Genomic DNA, 22,802 nt, shown 5'->3' with positions numbered 1-22,802 from the left:
TTGAGAACAAAGCAAGGAACTTGTTAAGGAATTTCTCATCGATTGATGGGAACGTTGAACTGGACAGAATTTCAGGGGTCATCTAGTACAGCGTCCTGACCAGCACAGGACTGATTTCTCCATTAGTGCTTTCCAAACGCTGGGTTCTGATCAATTACTGTGACATCAAATTTAGTGTGTAGTGACCAGCATTTTTCAAAAGTGAAATAGAATAGAAAATACTACAGTGCCCCTCAGAATGTGAGGGTAAATATGTGTGCACACCTTCAGTGGGTGGCTGTAAGAACAATAGAATTTGCAAATTCATTGCCTTGACCTCCACTTAAGACCCCCCCCAGCCAGGAACTCCTCACTACAGGCCTTGATGGACTGTTCTAATAACATGAGTATTTTTTTTTTTAATAATTTTATTTAAATTTGGCTGTGCTGGTCTTCATTGCCGTGGGGGCCTTTCTGCAGTTACGGCGAGCAGGGGGTATTCTTGGTTGTGGTGTGCAGGCTTCTCCTGGCGGTGGCTTCTCTCGTTGCAGAGCGCAGGCCCCAGGGTGTGCGGGCTTCAGCGGTCGCGGCTCCCAGCCTCTAGAGCACAGGCTCAGCAGATGTGGCGCACGGGCTTGGTTGTTCCAAGGCACCTGGGATCTTCCTGGACCAGGGATCGAACACGTGTCTCCTGCGTTGGCAGGCAGATTCTTTACCGCCAAGCCACCAGGAAAGCCCAACATGTGTACCCTTATCTTAATTGTCTGCCTTGCATTTAGTCATAGAATGAATGAGTTACTGGAAGAGGGCTCCTTAGTCTCTGGTCCTTGTGTTCTCAGGAGTCTGTCCCTGAGAACATATCTGGGCACCAGCACTGCCTGGGCCGCTCTTCTTAGATGTTCCACTCAGTATTTGATGCAAGGTGACAAAGTAGCAAAGGAAGACATTTCTTATGTGAACTGGCTGGAGAAGCATCCTTTCAGGGTGACCTCGCAGCACAGCTTCTCCCTGAAGGGTTTGTTTGGCTTTGACATGCTCTTCCAGAGGCCGTCCTGACTCCCTGAGACTGGGTGAGGGTCCCGTGTTCTCCTCCTGCCCTTGTCCCCATCGCAGTGCTGACACTGTGGGGAGCAGGCACGCTCCTGTCACTAACACACGCATGTGCCGTGTTTCCTTGGCCTGTTCTCCGGCTGTCGCTGCAGTAAACTTCTCAAGAGCAAACAATGGGTCTCGTTCATCATTACAGTGTAAGTGCCCGGCGTATCCCAAGCCCTCGGAATGTGCGTGTGCAGGTTCTGGACTCTGTGAAATAACATTTGCTGTCCTGGGTGACTCGGATGGTGACAGAAGTACCCCTTCCTGGAAGACAGATGTCTGGGAGATAGAAAGTGGGCTTGACTTTGGGAATCAAGTCACAGTCCAAGTGAGACACGAGGAATCAGGGAACGGTCCAGTGGTCACAGCGAATAACTATGGTGAAAGCTTTCCATGAGGACAGGTAGCTGTTCAGAGATGGACGCGCCATTGCTGCATGATAAATGCTATCTCAGATTGTGTGTGATTTACGCTTTTACATGTACTTACATAGCCCTTGGGAAGCCTGGCCTGCTTCAGTTCCTGGGGTGCAAAGAGTCGGACACCACTTGGCAACTGAACAACGACATGTGGCCCTTGAAACAGTCTGGGAAGACAGATGTGAGTGGCCCTGCCATTTTGCAGATTGGAAAACTGAGGTTTCATGCAGCTAATGACTTGCTTCTGGGACCACAGCCGGGCTTGGTGTCAGCACCACTTAGGGATGAAAGGGCTCATTCCAAGCCCGTGCTGTTTTAACTCGAGTGGCCCTTGAACAACTCGGGTTTGACCTGCGTGGGGCCAGATTCTTTTCAGTAAGCGCCTGCTTACAGGGTATAAGCCGTCCTGGCCGAGGCTTGGTTGAACCTGTGGCCGAGGAACCTCAGATACGCATACGGAGGGACTCCGTATACAGAGGCCTGACTGAAAAGTTTACCCTCAGATTTATGATGACCCGGGTGTTGGAGCCACGAGGGCCCATCATACACACACATCTTTCCAAGTTGTGAAACACCATGTTCTAATAATTTACACTTAGGTCCAGTTTTGTTGTGTGCTTCTCTGAGCAGCAGCCCTTTGGGTAGTGGGTTGGGGGTGGCCTCGAATACCTTTGATTTGTAAGGCTGCTGCCTCAGGGCTGGGCGGGGACTTTGAAAGGACTCCTCTCCTCCTCAGCTCCTTGGCATCCCCTCCTGGTGGCCATGGGACTGATGTGTTAGAGATGCGCTGGTCCATCCATGGTAGGGAAGGATATTACAGGAAGGATGCTGAATACAAAAAGGACTGGATGGGCCACGAGGCTGTTGAGAAGTCTTGTCTGCTAGGAGCGACGATGTTTGACATGGGGCTGGAAATGAGGTAGAAGTCAGGCTCTGAGATACGGTCCAAGAGGTGGTGGGTGTCGGCCAAAGGAAGGAGTCCTCTGGGGATTGGGGGCACCCCTCATCTGGGCCATGGTGCCTGTGCTATGGGTCATGCCCTCTCGTGAGGCCTGCACCCTGAGTGCTGAAGCTGGTGTGCTTTGTCCTCCTGCCCCCCACAGGCTGCTGGCCTCTGTGACACCAAGTTAAGAGTCCCCCTACATCAATGCATGTTTGACCTCAGACCTGTAAGGTCAAGGACAGTTCTTACGAGTTTGTAGGAAAGATATTCATGGTTGGGCCTGATCTGTTGTACCATTTAAGGGTTTGCAAAGTGTACTTACCTTGCAGACAGAGGCAGCATGGACCAGCTCACCTATCCCCAGGAGGACAGTGACCCTCAGGCGTTTTTCTGGAAGGTCATTGCTTCTTACCACCCTCATAGTGGATTCTGTCACTGATGCTGGCCTGCTCCTCTGTGTAATGGGTGGCCAGCTAGGGTGCTGTGAACTTTGCTTTGCTTTTAAAGAGCCTGATGTGGTAACAGGAAGAAGCTGAGTGTCCTCAGACCTGAACTCTGACCATGGTGCCAACTGTATGTGTGACACTCAGTCTGGGAACCCACAGTCTCACCTGCAGGATTCTGCTGCCGTGTCATTCTTTCCCCCTGGGATGACTGTACCCTGAATCTATTTTAAATGTTAATTCCCCATTTCATACACATGTGCACGTGCAGTTTATTCAGTGAGCTCCTAACCATTCTTCAAAACCTAGCTCAAACATCCCTTTCTCCCACTGTGCCGTCATCCGACAGTGATTTATTGAGCACATACTATATGCCGGATGCTGGGGTCCTAGCACTGAACGAAGCAGACCTTGCCTTGATGTTCCCGCAGCCCTGGGTTTGTGATGGGATCCCTGTCCTCTGCAGGCCCAGCCTGGGGATCAGAACAGTGAACTCAGAGAACAAATGCTCGCCCCTCTGGTCCTGCCATTTCTCTGTCCGTCTTGTGCCAGCCCCTAGAAGATGTGGAGCTTGAGCGTAGCACTGAGACTAGCCGAGTTGCTGTGGAGATGCTTCTCCTACTACAGTCCCGGCAGGAGCGTGTGGATTTTCCATAACGTGGGGACTTGATAGAGAACCACAGGCTTCCAGAGCCTGATCTTTCCTGCCCTCTCTGTGCCGGCTGCAATTTGGCTGCTGCTGGAGCCCAGTGTGTGCCGAGGGCCGGCACAGTCAGCAGGATCCTGTGATGAGCTCCAGGGAGAGGCCCCACCGGCAGGAAGTACAGGGGCCCCCCTTTCACCTGCACTTGGGGGCAGGCATTTCCTGGCCATTGTTTGCAGGGGCTGCCACTGCTGATAGTCGCTATTTCCGTCCAGCAGCCAAGAGGGGCTGGAGCAGCCGTGTTCGTCCAGGCCCGCCTCTCCGGTGCAGCTCACCCAGGCCTGCCTCGAGGCCTGGGGAGGCAGCCTGGGGAGGCAGCGGGAGGACTGACCAAACTGCCTCCCACCCCGTTAGCAACAGGAGGTCTTGGGAGAAGAGATGCTCCCTCGTGAAAATGAACGCAACAGCCCCACCTCTGCACACACAGGCGCTTTCATGTAGGTTCCCTGTTCACTTTCATTCTTCTTGGCTGGTGCCATTGTCTTAGGACTGTGTGTTTTTGAATCATTGCTGCTGTTGAGTTCATGCACCCTGGCAGGACTCGGATGTGGACACCCCTGGGTTCAGAGGTGCAGACTGTCTCCCCAAGATAAACTGGAGAGAAATCTGACTCTTCAAAGTTGGGTGTGGGAAGAAGTTTGGAATTGTGTAGTGCACGAGCTGTGTAGGCTTAGTTAGCGTTTCTCATTATGAGCTGAAAGACTTAGGATCTATTTTTGGTGGCTCATTACCCACCCAGATTGCTTCCGCCAAAGTGCATCATAACCCTGGGTTGATTAAAGATCTTGCCTTGCCCTTTTGGACCGAAAGGTGTGTCTGCGAGATGAAAGCGGGGAAGATAATACGATGGAGCTGGCCCCTGGAGGTTTCTCTTTTTAGCAGGGTGGAGTAGTAATTGCAGCTTCCGAGTCTCTTTATTTTGACCTCTCTCCTGTGTGTGTTGTCTTTAGAGGTCTGGGGCAGGGGACACTGGTCATCATTCCGTGGCTTAAATGCTGTTCTGGACTTTCCTGCAAGTGGTGGCCGTCTGGGGAGGGGTCCCCAGAGTCAGTCCCCCATCCTGGCTCTGTGGAATCCAAGATCAAATGCTCCCTCTCTGGTCCAGAAGGGACCATCTCACCCAACCCCGGGAGGGCAGCCCTCCTGCCTCCACCCTCTGTCTGAGTGAGATAGAGAAGCCCCCTCCTCTTCCCTTTCACTGCAGGCACCGTGACCAGGGTGCCGTGTGGTCAGGGTCCTGGAGGGAGGAGGTACAGGAGCGCTGGGGGCATCGTCCACAGCTTACAAGACACTCTCCTTGTCCCCACAGCGTGGGCCCTGCCACCACGACGGTCACCACGGTGGCGCTTTGATGCGGCCAGAGCACTATGTACAGTGTCGAAGACCTGCTGATCTCCCACGGCTACAAGCTGTCGAGGAAGCTGCCAGCCCCGCGCGAGGATGATGGCGAGGGGCGCCAGCCCGCGAGGACTGCGGCACCTGCAGGTCCCAGCCTGCTAAACGGCTGCGAGGATGGCCCCACCGCCCACCCCCAGGGCAAGGCCTCTCCGGGGACTGGCCTCCTGAGCGACCCCAAGAGCCGCCGCCTCGGGCCGAGGGGCCACAGGGAGCGCCCCAGCGCTGCTGCCGCTGCCAGGATCTCCGAGGCTGGGTAAGCTCCACCAGGACCCTCCAGCCCCCTTGGCCCCAGGGGTCTGGTAGCAGATGTACACGTGCATCCTGGGCACCATTTCTGTGTGGCCAGGGCCTGGGAGGGAGGGGAACTGAGTGGCAGGGCTGCATCTTCCCTGGAGCATCCGGGATGCTCGGTGGCACCCAGTGCAGGGTCAGATGCGTGAAGCCTTCAGCACAGTGACGTGTGAGTGGATTCTCTTCTGCCAATGCGGCATTTTCATCCTCAGCCTCCTTGTTCCCTCATAGTTCCTTCATGTCTCCCCAGCCAGGAATCATTTAAAAACTCTAGAAAGGCCAGTTTATGTCAGGCACACACTCCAAGCACATCCAGCCTCCTTGTTGACACGTTCCAGTACCTTACAGAGTTGAAGCACCTGTACGTACCTGAAATACAGATGCGTTCCAATACCTCGTACGTTACAGCATTGCGAGACGCCCGTGCTCCCCTCCACTTGGGCAAAAGCAAATCCTCTCTTCTCTCATATTCATGTCATTCCACTGGCCTCCAACCCATCTTTTCCCAACGCTCAGGCCCTGAGGTGGGCATCTCGTCTCAATACAGCTGCATCTGTGGGTGTTTTCTTACAAATGAAAAAGAGGGTGGACTGGCCAGGGGATGGGGAGGGAGGTAATTAGGAGGGAATTTGGGCAGCTCGCCACAAACCCTGCAGCCCACAGCCAGCAGTTTTAACCTGGAGGAACCTTTGTCATTGCTTCCTAAAGCTGTGTTTGTCTTTAATGCTACGTGGGGACTAGGCTTAGGCTGGTGGGGGGCCTCTGTCTACAAGTGGAAGCAGAGGCCTGTGTTTAAGGCAACAAACCAACACGCAAACAGGACAGTGAGTCAAGTCCGAAGGGGATGAATGGCCTCCTATGGTTTCAAGTTACCTGTCTGTCCACAGGGAGAATCTTTCTTGTTGGTCGACAGCCTTCAGGCAAAAAGGGGAGGGGTCTTGCTCTTCCAAGTCAGAGTGGTCAACCCCTTGGTCATGGAGTACTCCCCAAGGGCAGGGCGCCTCTTCATGCCCTGTGGAGCTGACACAGGTTTGCGTTACTACCCAGACCCACCTCTTCAGGGAGGGCTAGTGTTGTCGCCGATGGGGCAGGTTCAGGAGGGATGGAGAAGGAACTGAAGCTGCTTCTGTTTAACTGTGCCCTTCAGAACTTGCCCTTGTGTCTACTGCTGCCTTGGGCCCCGGTCTTGGCAGCCTCAGTCCCTGAAAAGCCTGCCTGCCATGGACTTTGGAAGAGGGCGCTTATGGGTGCCTTGGCCGAGGGTCAGGACAGCCTTCGCTTCTACCACACAAACGCTGGGTGTTACTCTGCCTCCTGGGCTTCTGGTTCTCTGAAGAGTGTACCTGTACCTCCCACCCTGGATTTCGGGGTGCCGAGGTTGCCCGCTACCCCCCTGCCCCATGTGTCCCACAGAGCTCACTCCAGTGCTGCACACACAGGGTGCTCAGGATAAGCCCCGAGGTTCAGTTCATCCTTCCAGCCTCGTGACAACCATCGAGGAGCCGAAGGCTCAGTTTCTAAGGAGGTGAAAAGATGGTGGCCGTAGAATCCCTATGAACGTGCCACGTGTGGGGTCCTCTCAGTCCTGAAGGCTGAATCAGAGATCAGGGTTGGGTCCTGGGTGGTGGGGGCAACAGAATCCCTTTAGGGTTCTCTGAGGACAGTGAGGCCCCCGCCCCATCCACAGCTTGCCCAGGACTCCCCAGCCCCCTGTGGTCAGGGGGCCTGAGGACTACAAGGCCCTGCAGCCCAGCCTCTGTCTGACCCTCGGGTGCCTTTCCTCCTGTCTCAAATGAGGGCCTCAGCTGGTTTGAGAGCATCGCCAGCATGGCTTTGTCCCTCCACGGAGTTCTGACAGATCCGGCCATTCCCTCCCAATTCTGAGGTCGGCTGGTCAACTTGGGAGGTGTTGAGCTTTGGGGTTGAAGGTTGTCTTGTAGGGTAGAGAGAGACAGTGCACACATGTTGGCAAAGACCCATGCCAGTGCCCAGCATCTCGGAGACCTGCTGCTGGGCTTCCCAGGCTGAAATGAAGAGACATTTTCTTTTTCAGTGGCCATTAGAGAGCTGGAAACAAGAGGCAAACGGAAAGGTAGGTGGGAGGAGAATTATTTTTCCCTTTCAGGAGAAACTTGCTCTGAGGGGAAATAAATAAATAGTAAATAAATAGTTAAGGCTTCAACCTGTGAAGCCAAATTCTCTGGCTTCTGGGAATTCTGAATCTGCATGGATCAGCGGTGCTTGGCCTTACCCCAGCCTTCAGTCACTGGTCCCCACAGTGACCCCACTGGCCTAGCGTCCAGGTCTGGTCGGGGAGGGGTCGGGCGATAGGGCCCAGGAGGTGCTACCCAACTTCTGGGCATCAGGGTGACCTGAAGGCATCATGAGGACCCCTCACCTGCAGTTTCTCATGAGGTCCTGCACTGTGTCCCTCAGCACCCTGTGGACCTCCTGGGGACGGCTTGGAAGGCCGTAGGGGCTGGAAGGGGACTGGGCTGTTTTATTTTATTCTGGCAGGCACGTTAGCAATGTCATTATAGCCAAGAGCGCAGAGCCCAGGGAATGTCAGTGACTCTGCAGGGGCTACTCGCTCAGTGCTTCCGTGGAGGGAAGCCAGGCTCTGGCTCCAGAGACACTGGACCTGCCCACACCCTTGCTGGCGGGGCTGTCCCCGGGCTGGACCATCCTCACTTCCTCGTCCCCTCCCACTGCTCGCAGGTGGGGGATCAGCTCCCCAGCACGGCCTCGCCCCTTCCTGTCTAGGGAGCTGCGCAAGGACCGCATCTGTGCTCCCAGGCCAGAGCCGGGCAGTGATGCCAGGCCACACGGGTGGAGGCACCATCGCTGTCCTCTGGGGCGTGGCTGGAACTTCAGGACTCCTGAGGGAGGAGGATGATAAGACTGATAAGTACCATCGCCTTAGGGTTTCTCACGTATAAGCTGGTTGTATCCAGGAAAACGCTTAAGGAAAATAAAACCGGGGACACAGAACAGCTTGCTCCCATGAAACTTGTAAAGCACTGTTATCAGGCATTCTCTGTTTCCTTACTGTGTTCCCTTTCAAATGTTATAATTGGAGGAAGCTGTAAAATAACGTAACATAGCAGAGGTTTGAATCTGAAAGTTGTACCATAATAAACTCTTCTCTGCTTACCCCAGAAATCCTGGCTGAAGTTTGTGCTAGTTAACCATGAGACTAGCTTGTAATTATCTGCTCTCATCAGCAGTCGTGGCTGATTAGAGACTCGGCAGTCTGGGAGGGTCTCTGATGTGGGGTCAGAGACTGGGGAGGCTTCCATCTGCTCAGTGAACATCGTTTTAGGTGGTGCTACTGGATTCAGTAAACAGTTCCTTTTTGGATGCTTTTTAAGCTTCTCTCAAATCCCATCTTGCTTATAATGGCTTTCCTAAAAAGGGATGTCTCGAGTTTAACATCTGGTTCCATGTATCTCTTTCTCTGTACAGAATGACACTTCCACAAACATCACTGGTCTTGTTTCATCTCCTTGCTTCATTTCCTAAGTGTTAGGATCGCCAAGCATTGGACACGACTGAACGACTGAACTGAACTGAACTGAGGCCTTGTTAATTTGACCTCTTCACTGAGCAAAGTATGAGTTGTGTGAGCTGGTGTCTCAGCCACACACGTGAGGATTCAGACCTTCTGTTTCCCCACTGTCTTGTTGTAAACTCTTCTCCTGGGGTACTTTGTTCTTGTTCGTCAGCAGTGTAAGCTTCCAGAAGCCTGGACGCTGGTCCTCTCTCTGCACACATTCCCGTGTTGCTCTTCTGTCACTGTATTTTCCCAAGAAGAATCAGGTTGGACTGTTTGAACATGAGATTTCAGGAGGAACAGCGTGAACAGGTGTTTCAGAATTACCAGGAAGACTTCAGAGAAAACAGTGTTGGGAGGGTGGCGCTTCCAGAATTAGTGGGAAGACAGCAAAGTGAAGCCTGGGGCTCCATTTGCCTAAGAGCCACATCACCACCAAGAGGAGACTTGTTGGTGATGAGTTTCTTCTTTAACTAGAGAACTAGGTTAGTTAACAAGCTAAGAAACCCCCGTATATATCCATAAGTGTGTTAGTCGCTCAGCTGTGTCCAACTCTTTGCGACCCCATAGTCGCTCAGCTGTGTCCAACTCTTTGCGACCCCATGGACTATAGCTTGCCAGGATCATCTGTCCATGGAATTCTCTAGAAAGGAATACTGGAGTGGGTAGCCATTCCCTTCTCCAGGGGATCTTCCCAACCCATGAATCAAAACCAGGTCTCCTGCATTGCAGGCAGATTCTTTTCCCATATGGATATGGGAAGCCTGTATCCATAAGGATATATGCTTATTACAGAGAAAATAGGAAACTTCTGGAGTAATCTGCCTTACTTATTGGTTTACTGGGTCCCAGCTTGCTCTCCCTGCTTTGTTTGAATAAACTAAACACTGGAGGACTGGACATCATCATTATGGATCCTCCCTTAGAGACCGGCTGGAGGGGCAGGGTCTTGTTATGACAGTCAGGACATCGTGGCTTCCTGCTATTGTGAAGGCCCATTGATCACAGCTGAGGAGGGGACAATCCCAGTCTAAAATAAGCCTGCACAAAGACAAACACTCTCTCTTTCTCTCTTTCCTGCATGGCCCTCACCCTCTTCCTTGGACGATGTGAGGCAAGAGCTTTGAAATGGATCCTACTCCACTGAGAATTGATATTAATTGGGTTCAGATAGTACTGATAGCTGAAAACAAGGGATTAGTATATTAGACCCTCTGCCAGTCAGGTGACATGTATTATCTCATGAATCCCTCCCAACACACTTGAGAAGGAAGACGTTAGGACCACCCCCTCGATAGCGATGAGTCTGAGGCCAGAGGGGGTGAAGCGTGTTGCTGAGGATACTGATGACAAAGCCAGGTCCCCCTCGTCAAGATGCACACACAGTCCTGGCAGGTTGGCCACCCTGCTCTCTGGTGGCATTACCGTGGGTGGTCCCCTCGGCCCTGGGCAGCTGCCCCGTGGTTCACAGCCCTGTTGCCAGTGGGCAGCCCTCTCTGGGGACTGGCTGCAAGTTTCCCAGTAGCCTGACCACAGGCACCATCTTCTCATCCCACTCTTCTCTGTTTTGAGCCCTTTCTCCCTGAAGCCTGGAAACCCATCAGAAGGTGCCAGATCACCTGCAGTAAGTGCAGGGGCAGCTGCCCAGTCACTGGGGACGGGGGGTGGGCTCCACATCTGGGAGAGGAGGGGGGCTCTCATGGATCCCAGAACTACAGCGCTGGGCAGTGATTTATAAAAAGCAAGTAATGACCCCAAACACCCCTCCCTCCTGGGGCAGGGCCTCTGACTTAGGTCTTTGCTGCTGCTGCTGCTGCTACTGCTGCTAAGTCGCTTCAGTCGTGTCCGACTCTGTGCAACCCCATGGACAACAGCCCACCAGGCTCCCCTGTCGCTGGGATTCTCCAGGCAAGAGCACTGGAGTGGGTTGCCAGACCTCAAAGCATCAAAAGGCTTTTGAAGTCCTACCCCAGCAATGATGTGGAAAGCTGCCGGCCCCCACAGGAGGAATTTGTGTCCACTTCCAGCATCGTCTGATTTCTCAGTTGTGCAGCAGAGCAGGCTGGCCCCCTGGCACCATCGCCTCCCCAGGAGGCTGCCCATTCTGAACCCATCTCTGTAGAACTGGACTCAGGCTCGGTTATGCAGACTCCCACGTGGGGGACCCAGACTCAGAGCCTTCCATCTGCAGTGTCAGCAGGCAGGTGTCCCAGGTGGATCTGCTTGGTCCCCTGTGTGCAGTGAGTGCTCTAGACTGTCTTCCTACCCTACCCCCACCCCCCATATGCTAAAGTTAGCATCATTCATCAGTCCAGTCAGTCATTATGCTTCCTATTCCCATTGTTCAGTGTGTGTATTTAAAAAAAGATAATCAAACAGGAACCTCCTGAAATAGTCTCCCTGCTCCTTGATCTCAGCTGGAATCATTTACACTCACTTAGCATGACATAGCGGCTTCCCTCCTGGCTCAGATGGAAAGAATCCGCCTGCAATGCAGGAGACCTGGGTTTGATCCCTGGGTTAGGAAGATCCCCTGGAGAAGGGAACGACTACCCACCCCAGTATTCTGGCCTGGAGAATTACATGGACAGGAGCCTGGTGGGCTACAGTCCATGGAGTGGCAAAGACTGAGCAGCTTTCACTTTTTTCACTTCATCAGGACATTGTGAAAAGCAGGCCCAATGGTTTGCTAGTCATGTGACCCAGCAGTTGTGTGTCTCCTAGTTATATCTATGCCAGTGCAACTAGCACTTTGTGTTCAAATTGAACTTGGCTGCATAGTGATCTTCGTGCAATATGTTCCCAGACCAGCTTTATCCTTTCTGATGGATTTTAATTTGTGCTATCCTCTTAACCTCTGTCATGATCTCCTCTTGACCTTATAGCTCCCTTTTCCAAAATTAGTCTGTTACTCTGAGTCAGAGGGCCATTTACCCAGTTGTAGTATGTTGCTGCTGCTGCTAAGTCACTTCAGTCGTGTCCGACTCTGTGCGACCCCATAGACGGCAGCCCACCAGGCTCCCCCGTCCCTAGGATTCTCTAGGCAAGAACACTGGAGTGGGTTGCCATTTCCTTCTCCAATGCATGAAAGAGAAAAGTGAAAGTGAAGTCGCTCAGTCGTGCCCGACTCTTGGCGACCCCATGGACTGCAGCCCACCAGGCTCCTCCGTCCATGGGATTTTCCAGGCAAGAGTACTGGAGTGGGGTGCCATTGCCTACTCCGTGTAGTATGTTGAGTATACCACAATTGGCTGAAAAGTAAAATTGCAGGCTTCCAGGCCAGAGAGCATTGAGAGCAAGTTCCGTAGCATGAGATGGCTGACCCCACCCAAAAACACCTAACACTGGACTGATAACTCTGAGTCACTCTAAAGAGATGCCCTAGTGCCCCTGCAGGAGGAGAGAGCTTCTCCTTTAAGGGGTAGGAGGTCCTTTAAGTGACACATTCCACGTTTCTGCTCAGACTGCGGTCCTGAGTAAGACTGACTGGCCACCTGGAGGAGGATGTGGCTTCTGAAGGACGTGGCCCCAGGGTTTCAAGGTTATGATGGGTGGTGCCGGCAGCTGCTAGATTGGCGGCCCTGCTGATGGGAAGAAGCCAGTGGACCGGGACCTCTTCAGTGGGGCCTTCTCCCTCCACCCTGATCTTTACAGGGAAAACCAGACTCCAGAGGCCCCCTGGGGACCCATTTCAGGATTTTGTTGGTGGAGGAAGGAGGGCGTCTCCCCTTGGGGCAGCGGGCACCCAGCTGGGCTGTGTTGTGCCCGGGTGACACAGCCTGTGCTGTGTCGATTCCATGGTCTAGGGATCCTGGAAGGGATAGTCCTGCCACAGGTGGAACCGTGGTTAAAAGTCACGGCGTTGCTGCCCTTCCAAGTCGGCTTTTCCTTTCTAAAAGGATGGTGGGATTTTCTGTTGCCATGGAAAGTGTCATGTGAACAGACAGGTCCCATGTTTTTCATCATCAGCTTTTATACCTTCAGCAACTGGACTCGCCTTTTTTCTAGTAGACTTGTTGTTTGCCGCATGTTCATGTTTCACAGGTTTCCTAAACACCCTGGGTCGGTGATTTTGTCATCGCCGTGTCACTGCTGATAGACCAGGGAGCTGCTCGCAAGTGTAGCTTCTGTCTTCTCTCTGACCTCTTCTCCCAGGAATTCTGCACAAAGACCCTGCTCGTCTCCCTGACCTTGCTGACACTATTTATTTGGGCTCACAAACTCTACTTGGCTTCCTTATCTTTTTCCCACCCTGTTTGAGTGCGTTCCGCATGTTTTTGTGGAATGTCCCATTGTTAACATTTTGTGAATGTAAATGTGGGGTCTCCCTGGTGGCTCAGACTGTAAAGAATCTGCCTGCAATGCGGGAGACCCAGGTTCAATCCTTGGGTGGGGAAGATCCCTTGGAGGAGGGCATAGCAACCAGCTCCAGTATTCTTGCGTGGAGAATCCCATGGACAGAGGAACCTGGCAGGCTGCAGTTCACAGGGTTGAAAAAGAGTCGGACATGGCCGAATGACTGACAGACTAGGCACACACTAGATGTTGGTGAACTAACTGCTTTATAGTTTTCTATGTCGTGTATACTTGTTAAAATAGATTATTTAAAGTTCTCCAAGTGGCCCTGTGTTTTCCTTAAACTGGGATTTTGGTGTATGGTGCAAATGGAAAACCAAGTTTAGCCCAGAATGCTTGGCCATCTTGATTAATTACACACGGCAGCTTGGATGAGTTAAGGTGGTGTCACGATTTTCAGCGGGGAGGAGACTGAGCCCCTTCCTGGTGTAGGTAGCTGCAGCCTGTTTATGAGTGTGTCCTGCTTCTGTCATCCTTTGTTAGTCTCCAGTGGTGCTCGTGGCCCAAACGTGGGAAGATCGCACCTTGGGATTTCAGCCCCTCTTGGTATTTAACAGATCACGCATTTGCCAGGAAACTGGAATGTCTGTTGAGCAAGTGAGCAAAAGCCAGACAGCATGGTCTCTTCTGTGAAGCCAAGTGCCGCAGACATTCAGGGGTCTGAAAGAAGCCAGTCAGTGGGTGTGGAGGGTGAAGCCCACTCACCGTCAGCTATAGAACAGGCAAGAAAGGAGATTCCCATGCTGGGCACCGACCACACACTCCAGATGGTTTGTTTTACTCTTTTAATTAGGTTTGCAATGATTGTATCGTCTTATTAAGCTGCACTTTTGAGTCTTACCCTTGGACTTGGCACAGAGTCTAAGACGCTGAAGCCAGTAGGTGCAGCATGGTTCATGGTCAGTATCAGACTCGGGACAGGCAGCCAGAGGGTGTCCCTACGGACAGGAATGTTAGCTTCTGAGCTCTGGATGCCCTGTGCTGGCTCGGCTGAGGGTGAGGGTGGGGGCGACGCATGCGGAGGCCAGTGAGGCGGCTTCCACAGGGACCAGTCCTCATAGAACCTGACCTGAGAAAGGCTCTGTCAGTCTTCAAAACCTAAATGCCCTCAAACACCCTGTGATGACGACAACGGCAACAAAGAACTTGACCTTCAGCTGTGGGCAGGGTTAAGATAACTTGCACTGTGTGTGTGCAGTAAATGCAGAAGCAGTTAGGCAGTTCTGGCAAACGCTTTACCTCCAATCCATTTCAGACATTTTCTGCTTTTTCAATCCATGCCTCAGCTTTACTAAGTGGCTGCTGAAGTTATTGGGGGGCAGGGGGCGGGATGCAGGATGTGAGAAGCTGCCTTCACTTTTTAAGGCAAAGAAGTGAATTCCAAAATAATAATGACAGTAATAGCTTTTCACCATTTATTTACCATCTAGCTCCTGTAGAACAGCCCTTCTTTCTGCCTGTGTGTTGCGGGGGGTGGGGGTGGGGTGGGGTCCCACCTTCAGCCCATCCCCCACAGTGCCTTGTCCCCAGGCTGTCCCCTGCTGTGGCTGCGGGGGGTGGGCATCCTCCCTGCATTCTATACCATCCTGTCAACTGGAAAGTGGACTGTGGCATAGAAATCATTCCAAACCACAAAATGTGGTTTAATGGCACTTAAGTGCATAAAACAGTAATCCTCGCTAGTAATCACAGAAATGCAAATGGAGACCATTGAGAGATTACTTTCATTTCTCTAGTGCAGAAACAAAAGAGCCCTGATGGTCAGATGTGGGCACAGTGCAGCAGGACCAGCTCTCCTCCAAGCTGTGGGCAGATCGCGCAGCAGGGAGGACCTGACCCCCTGACCTGCTGATGCCTTCTCAGCATTGATTCTCCAGAGCCTGAGACACGATCAGTGATGGCAAATAGCACTTCTCCAAAGTGTTTTAGATCTAAGCGACACAGATATCCAAGTCTTCCTGGTGGCTTAGTGGTAGAAAAAATCCACCTGCCAATGCAGGAGGCGTGGGTTTGATCTCTGGTCCAGGAAGATTCCCAGGAGAGGGAAACGGCAACCCACACTAGTATTCCTGCTTGGGAAGTCCCATGGACAGAGGAGCCTGGTGGGCTACAGTCCTTAGGGTCGCAAAAGAGTCGAACACGACTTAGCGGTTGAACAACAAGAGCAAGGATGTCCAACAGCAGGGAGATGGTTAAATAAAGCATGACTCACGAGAGACTATTCTCCCACTGAAACTGTGCACCTGAGGAATCCGTCATTATGCTGGAAGAAGTAGAACGTGGTGGCTGACGGGCTTAATGGTCACCTTCATTGGGTTTGAACTCTCCTCCTGCCACTTGCAAGCTGTGTGACTTGAGTCATTGAACCTCTCTGCGCCTATTTCCTCCTACCTTAGAGGGGTGCTGGGGGAGTTTAGTGAGGATCTGGAGAGCTGGCACCGCTGTGTGAGCGTCAGCTGTTGTTTGTGACACAGTTGTTGGGAAACATTCATGTAAAGCCAGATCCTAGTAGAATGACACTAAGGCTGTTTGAAAAGCCCGCGTCGTCACACAAACATTGGAAGCTGTAAATCTCAGTGACTACCTCTGGTAGACGGACTGCCGGTGACGTTTGATTTCTATTCTTTCCTGTATTTTTCCAAATTTTCAGCAATAAATTACATGTTCCTTCTATTTTTATTTATTTACTTACTTTTAATGGGAGGATAATTGCTTTATGTGTTGATAGGTGGCAGAAAACGACAGAATGCGTAGTTCTTCTATAATGTGAAAAGCAAGCAGCACTGTTAGCTGCTTGAAACCTTTTCCAGTTTCAAGAAAAGTTGAACCCTTTCTGGATTAGCCCTTGGCCCGTCGAGCTCATGGAGCGCCCTAGGCTGCCCTCTGCCCAGTGGGTTTTCTGGGTTACAGCCCTAGTCTCTGCTCCCTGTGGGCAGTAGCTTAACATTTCTGCACAGTATGCCAGGGTTCTTCAGGCTGTTTCTTCGGCTCCATTAGAAGGGTGATTTTCAACTCAGGGTGTGTGTTAGAGTCATTCAAGGAGGTACTAGGCGCCTGGCTAGACAGATTAAATCCTCCATCTGGGGTGGGAGGGACCTGGGCTCACAAGGAAATCTTGATGCACAGCCAGGCGGCGTGTGGCAGCCTGGGGTCAGCTATCCTCGGGTGCTGCTGGTGCTGCCCTTCCTCGCCTGGCAGAGAGCTCTGCCCACGAGCAAGACCCCGCTTCCTCTGTCAGTCTCAAAAGTCAGTCTGAACGGTGTTTCCCCCATCGCCCTGAAGAAAAGATGCCCCTGACAGCTTGCTTAAAATAGATAGTCCCTCAGTCGTGTCCAACTCTTTGCAACCCCATAAACTGTAACCCACCAGGCTCTACTGTCCTTGGGATTCTCCAGGCAAGAACGCTGGAGTGGGTTGCCATTTCCTCCTCTTGGGGACCTTCCCGACCCAGGGATCAAAACCAGGTCTCCCGCTTGGTAGGCGGATTCTTTACCATCCGAGCCACCAGGGAAACACCCAGACCCTAACCCAGACCTATTGACTTGGAACTTTGGGGGCAGAGACTTGGTAATGTGTATAGTTAATGAGCCCCCTGGGTGGCTCCCACCATCACAGAGGTGTGGGAACTCTGCTCTGCTAGAGCCGAGGGGCCGTCCCAGTCACACGCTGGGAAGAGCTGGGGGCCCACCGAGCACTCCACCTGCCCCTGAGACTCTGAGAGTTCGGAGCTGGGATACTGCCTGGGCGTTGGGAGTGGCGGGGTCCCCGGATTGCTGTGTAGTCATGGTTGATGCCTCCCGGCCTTGATGGTCCTCAGGGGTCGCCGGGATCAGCAGTAGCCACAGCACCCGGGACCTGTTAGAAGTGCCCTTTACAGAGTCCCCCCAGGCCTCAGAGTCAGAATCAGGGGTGGGATTCCTACACCTGCTGGAAGCAGGTGCCTGGACTTGCTCCCAGAAAGCAAGGTCTTCCGGTGTGAGCTGGGGGTGGACCCCAGAGGCCCAGGATCACACTTGCGAAACCCATGTCTCTTGGGCATTTCAGGCGCCACTCAGGTCCAAGTCTAGCCCTAATGCTCTTGTGGGCAGCATGTCGCTGCCACTCTTAAGTCTGCGATGGCAAAACATGTGGCTGCCTTCCAGCTGTAATTCCTGGGCCACAGTTTCTTTCAAGTGAATGAGTCCTGTGGTTGGAACTGTATCTTTCAAAGGTTCTGACCTGAGTTTGACCTGGCACACGGTCCCATAGGCAGAGAGGTGCGCTCTGCTCCTGTGGGCTTCCTCCAGGTGTAACCTGTGGCCCTCTGTCTCGCAGGTTCTACCATCAGCCGGTGCTCGCGTGGTCCTCGCAGCCCCTGACCGGCCGCAGCCACGCCTACTGGAGGAGAAGAGAGCAGGAGGCCCGGGAGGACCCAGGGGGCCGAGGCCCGGTCCCCAGCCTGCCCGCGCACCCGAGGGAGGGTCCCTGGGAAGTTGGAGGAAGGTCTGAGCACGTGATCAAGAAGACTGTTTGGGAAGACGAGCTGGGAATGGCGGGTCCCGCCAGATGGCAGGACGTCAGTGTTGGAAGCTGGAACCAGCCCCCGAGACTAGGAAGGCAGATGTCGGACGGTGTTGGCGAGAAGTTGTTTCAGGACCTGTACCCGTTCATGCTTGGGGAGCACGGGCTGGCCTCCCAGAGCAAAGGGAAGTCCCAATCACTGCCTCGAGTCCTTTCCCCCGAGAGCCTGAGTTGCGTGGAGGTCCCCATCCCTTTGAGCGATGGCCATTTACCAGGTGTCCCTAAAGTGCCACTTCAGCCTCCAAATGGTGCTTCCAATTTGGAACCCACCAGGAACCCCAAGAAGGCTGGCACCTCGGCCCCCTTGCCCCAGCCCAGGTTTGGGAGACCCCTCAAGCCCCCATCTTACGGCTCCCAGCCACACTCCAGGGCCGGAGCAGAAAATGGCAGCTACACAGACAGCAGGCAGCCGGACCCAGCTGCCCACTCAGCCAGGACGAACAGTGCCAGGCAGGACCTCTACGGGCCTGACCCCGGCCTGGAGCCCCCAGTGTACGTGCCCCCACCCTCGTACAAGTCGCCACCGCAGCCCGCCACACACCCCTGCCCCGAGGAGGTGGTGCCCAGGCATGAGGGTGGAGGCCGCCGTGTACCGCAGCATCCGATGGAGAAGCCCGCTGCTGGCGGACAGCTTCTTTCTGGCTCTCGGGGAGCTGGGAGTGAGTGGGGGGCCAGCCCATGCTCTTCTGTGGGCATCCCCCCACAGCCCCACCCCACCACGGCTTACGACAGCTCCATCCTGATAATTCCCTTCGATGACCCACGGATACGACACATTAAACTACCCCGACCCCATGGATTCTGGGAAGATGTGAGACTGGATGGTGCGGTCCCTGCCCCTGACCCAAGAGACCTGCCGCAGGAGGGGGCCGTGTGGCGCCCATCAGGGAAGGAGAGGGGTCCCGCCCCTGCTGACCCCAGCCCCCCATGGCTGTGGGGCCAGCCCCCCAGGAATGGAGAGGACGGCAGCTCTCCTGACCAAAGAGACCCCTGCACTGTCACACAGAGGAAGCAGCCGGACGTGAGCGGCAGCCCACGCGAATATCCAGAAAGCCTGGTGTCCTCCCCGAGCCCCCAGGGCGAGAGTTCCTGCGAGATGCAGACCCAGCTCAGAAAGTTCGAGACAGGGCTGCAGCCCAAGAGAAGCTCAAAGAAAAAAACGAGCGAGACGATCTTTTGTTTGGTTTCCATCCCGGTGAAATCGGAGTCCCAGCTGCCAGGTACGGACACAAACAACAATGACCTGAAGCAGAGCGCGGCATTGCAAGAACAGAGTGTGCTCAGCTTGTCCTCCACCGACCTGGAGCTCCAGGCACTCACAGGCAGCATGGCCACGAGGACAGAGCTGCCAAGACCAGACCCGGGGGGCCCGGGACGGGGCCGGCAAGCAGACGACCTCAGATTCCCCAACCCTACAAAGCACCATGCGCTCGCATGGCCCGGCCCGTGGCCTGGGTACCACTTCCGAGACCAGCAAACACAAACCAGCTTCGCTCATGAATCTCAGAGCCTGCAGCCCCTCCCAGGGGAGAGGCCAGGGGGCTCCCCCAACCCCGTGCTGCCTCCAAGGTGTTTGGACCCCGCACCCTTCGAGGTTCAGATGCACATGGCGTTGGCGTCCAGTGACCCGAACCAGAGGCCCGGGGCTCATTCCCCGAAAAGTCAAGGGTCCCTCAGCCCATCCAGCAACAGCGCCTTCTCTGGGTCTTCCTGGCCCCAGAACCAGGGCCCCACGCCGAGGGCCAGCCTGGGTCAGCAGGGCTCTGATGGCCCTGGGCGCCGAGCCAGCCCCGTGTCCAGGGCCGAGGTGATCAAGGGGGAGACCACGGGCCCCTGCAACAGTAGACAGCTGTTCGGGCAGTTCCTCCTGAAGCCCGTGAGCCGCCGCCCCTGGGACTTGATCAGCCAGTTAGAAAGTTTCAACAAGGAGCTTCAGGAGGAGGAAGGAAGCAGTGGCAGCAGCAGTGGTGGTAGTGGCAGCGAGGACAGTGACACAGAGCTGCCCTGGGGGAGCTGTGCCCGCCCCGCACCCCAGCGGCCAGGCCTCCTGAAGGACGCAGCGCCTGAGGACCCCAGGACCAGGCCAGGCAGAGTTAAGAGCAAGTCCGAGAGCTGGAGCGAGGAGGGGAGGCCTCGGTCCCCCAGACCCTGGCAGGCAGAAGGCAGAGGTTCTGTGTGGTTGTCGCCCCCCGGGAGCTGGATTGCCGAAGACGGGGACCGAGAGGTTGAGGACAGGGTGGCCCAGCTGGCAGTCAGCCCAAGGCCTGTGAAACGAGCAATATCTTCTGGGTTGAATGATGCAAAACCCGAGCCCCCACCCGATCCAGCGACACGGAAGGAGCCCCCGCCCAGCCAGGAGCTCCCTGGCAGTCTCGGAGCTGTGGAGCTGAGTGCAGCCGGCCCTCCAAAGGCGGGCGGTGGGGAGCAAGGGAGCACGAGGGCACCCGTCTCTCTTGCCGGCAAATCCCGAGGCCTGTCTGCACCAGACTTGAGGTCTGTGGGGCTGACGCTGGTGCAGGAGCACAGTACCAGCCAGCTAGCGGGGTCTCCGGGTGATGCCAATGCAATAGAAATCCCCCCAAATGAGTCCCTCGAAGCCAGGGCCGCCAGGATCCTGGGCATCGAGGTGGCTGTGGAGTCCCTGCTGCCAGGCACCCAGAGGGCAGGGCAGAGCCGGCACCCCGAGCCGGATGGAAGTGCCCTCAGGCCTGAGTCCCCCAGACAGGAAGCAGTGGCCAGCTTGGCCCAGCCCAGTGAGTCCACCACACCTGCCGACGCCTTCTATGGCAGGAGGAAGTGCGGCTGGACCAAGAGCCCTCTGTTCGTAGGCGAGAGGGACAGCACCCGGCAGGCTCCCTGGGCCTCTGAGCCCATGGGTGTGGACGGGGCTGTCCCCAGCAAGGCTCCCGAACCTCCGCCCAGCCCCCCGGAGTCCCAGCCTTTCCTTTCCAAGGACGTGGAGACAAAGCCACCCTTCAGGTCCACCTTGTTCCACTTTATAGAAAGGACCCCAAACTTGGCATTCTCAGAAAGGAAGCTCCGAAGCACTTCCAGAGTGATCGAAAGTTTACAGGAGAAGCTGGTTTCCCCGCCCAGGAAGGCGGACCCCGACCGCCTGATGAGGATGAAGGAGGTGAGCTCTGTGTCTCGGATGAGGCTCCTGACGTCCCGGGGTGCGGACTCCGAGGAGGAGCCCAAGGCCGAGACGGGCCCCGGGGCGTGGCCGGGAGGCCTGGTGGCTCCCAGCACCGGGCATGAGCTCTCCGACCCCCAAGGTGCTCTGTCGCTGGAAGTAGACGGGCATCCAGCAGCACGAAGGGAGAACGGCGGCCGGGACTTCTGTTGCCCAGGTGAGGAGTCAGGCAGAGGGCCGGGTGTTCAGGTTGCGTTTGACGTCCTGAGAGCATCAAAATGCCCAGTGGGTAGATGATGAAACCTGCAGATTCACAAAAGATCAGATCGACTCTGAATTATGGTGCCCAAAGAGTCGTCATCTACCCAAGAATTATCCAGAAGCCTCTCTTAATAGTAAGACCTTGCAGTGTATTTTAAATGATCCAGTCTTCATAGATATTTTCTATGTAAGTGACTAGATAAAATTGCCTATATAAACACCTGTGGGGCCCCTAACTCTGAAGAGGTACGTCAGTAAGCTATGCCAGCCAGGGTGTAGGCACCTTGATTGGTCTCCTAGGAGACTAGGGCGTTTGTATTCTGTTCTCTCCCCAGATAATAGACATTCCCCCAGATAACCCTCGGACTTCCCAGGTGGCCCTAGTGGTAAAGAACCCGCCTGCAAATGCAGGAGACATGAGAGGTGTGAGTTTGATCCTTGAGTCGGGAAAATCCTCTGGAGGAGGACATGATAACCCACACCAGTGTTCTTGCCTAGAGAATCCCATGGACGGAGGAGCTTGGAGGTTACAGTCCATGGGGTTGCAAAGAGTCAGACACGACTGAAGCGAGTGAAGCAAGACGCGAATAACCTGCATTGCTTGGTTAGCCTAATGAGAAAAGACGTACCCAAGTGATTCAATAAACTTCCTGCCCTGGGATTCTTACCGAATCCTTTGTCCTCGGTTGTTATCTCTTTTCGCCACCACACCATTCATGAAAGACTTGAGAGGTTTAGACAGAATTAGCAGTTTGCACTTTCTCAGCACCAGCCCACGCGCCCCTCGAAGCTCATGGGCCCACCCTGTTTCTTCCATCCCCTCAGCTCTGATCACTCGGCCCAGGGGAGCCAGTTCTGGCAACAGCCTCCTGCAGACCCGAAGCCCCGCGTATTCTCATCTTCACGGGTCTCTCCAGTCTTCTTCACTGTATAGGCCACGGGGCAGGTTCTCACAGCAGGGACATGGTGCCCCCACACACCAGTTCACTCTCCCAGCTCTGACAAGAGCAGGCGAGAGAGCCCTGGGAATTTCTGGTCCAGGCCTGGGGGTTATCAATGATATTACCAGTTATATTCCCTAGACATGGTTCAAGGAGCGGAGGCATCCATCTTGAACTACCGACTGGAAGGGGCCTTTTTGCCAGGAGGGGCAAGGGTGCCCCGTCCTCAGTGGTCTGGCTCTGCCTCCACCCCAGCCCATCCTGGCAGCCAGGCCCTTCCATCTGCCTAGCTGCCCCGACTGGGTGGTCCTCCCCACCCCTGCCGCTCTGCTTCCTGTTTTGAAATCGGGTTTAAAAGGAGATGGAAAAGATCACTTGTTTCAGCTGGAAGAATCCCGAAATTTTTGTTCAATTAAAAAAAAAATCTCCTTTGCATTTTTTCAGTTTTCTCCCAAATGCGGAGAGATCCTTAATGCTCCCACCCTCTCACAGAATCCAGGATCGACAGAAGCCGTCTGTCAGGGCCCTCCTGGGTCATCTGAGTGACCACGTTGGTCTTTGCTGCAGGAAAGAACAGCGGGGGTGTGGGGCCTTGGCCGCTACATGGAAAAAGCTCCGTGGCCCATCTGTGAGCCGTCGTGAGGCTGCAGCAGGAGACTTCCCCCGACCCCCACCAAAAATAGACCCCCTGGCTTCTAAATGCTGGTTCGAAAGCCATCATAGGCTT

The 22,802-nt window shown here is 54.4% G+C and overlaps 1 protein-coding gene across 3 annotated transcripts in view; it reads left to right on the top strand.

The window, feature by feature from the left end:
• The window catches only part of JCAD (junctional cadherin 5 associated), a 37,777-nt gene that overhangs the window by 9,553 nt on the left and 5,422 nt on the right, over positions 1-22,802 (top strand). Inside the window, exons 2-4 of one of the 3 annotated variants that reach the window (XM_069546455.1) lie at positions 4,892-5,233; positions 17,495-21,090; positions 21,633-21,806. In XM_069546455.1, coding sequence (XP_069402556.1) covers positions 4,950-5,233; positions 17,495-21,090; positions 21,633-21,700 — 3,948 coding nt within the window. In that variant the 5' untranslated portion in view covers positions 4,892-4,949 and the 3' untranslated portion in view covers positions 21,701-21,806. Of the gene's footprint in view, positions 1-4,891; positions 5,234-17,494; positions 21,258-21,632; positions 21,807-22,802 lie in introns of those variants that run through there. The other 2 variants (XM_069546456.1, XM_069546454.1) reach the window with 2 other exon arrangements.

This window comes from Ovis canadensis, chromosome 13 (assembly GCF_042477335.2).
Source record: "Ovis canadensis isolate MfBH-ARS-UI-01 breed Bighorn chromosome 13, ARS-UI_OviCan_v2, whole genome shotgun sequence".
Classification (NCBI taxonomy): domain Eukaryota; kingdom Metazoa; phylum Chordata; class Mammalia; order Artiodactyla; family Bovidae; genus Ovis; species Ovis canadensis.
This window is presented reverse-complemented; position numbering and strand designations above follow the sequence as displayed.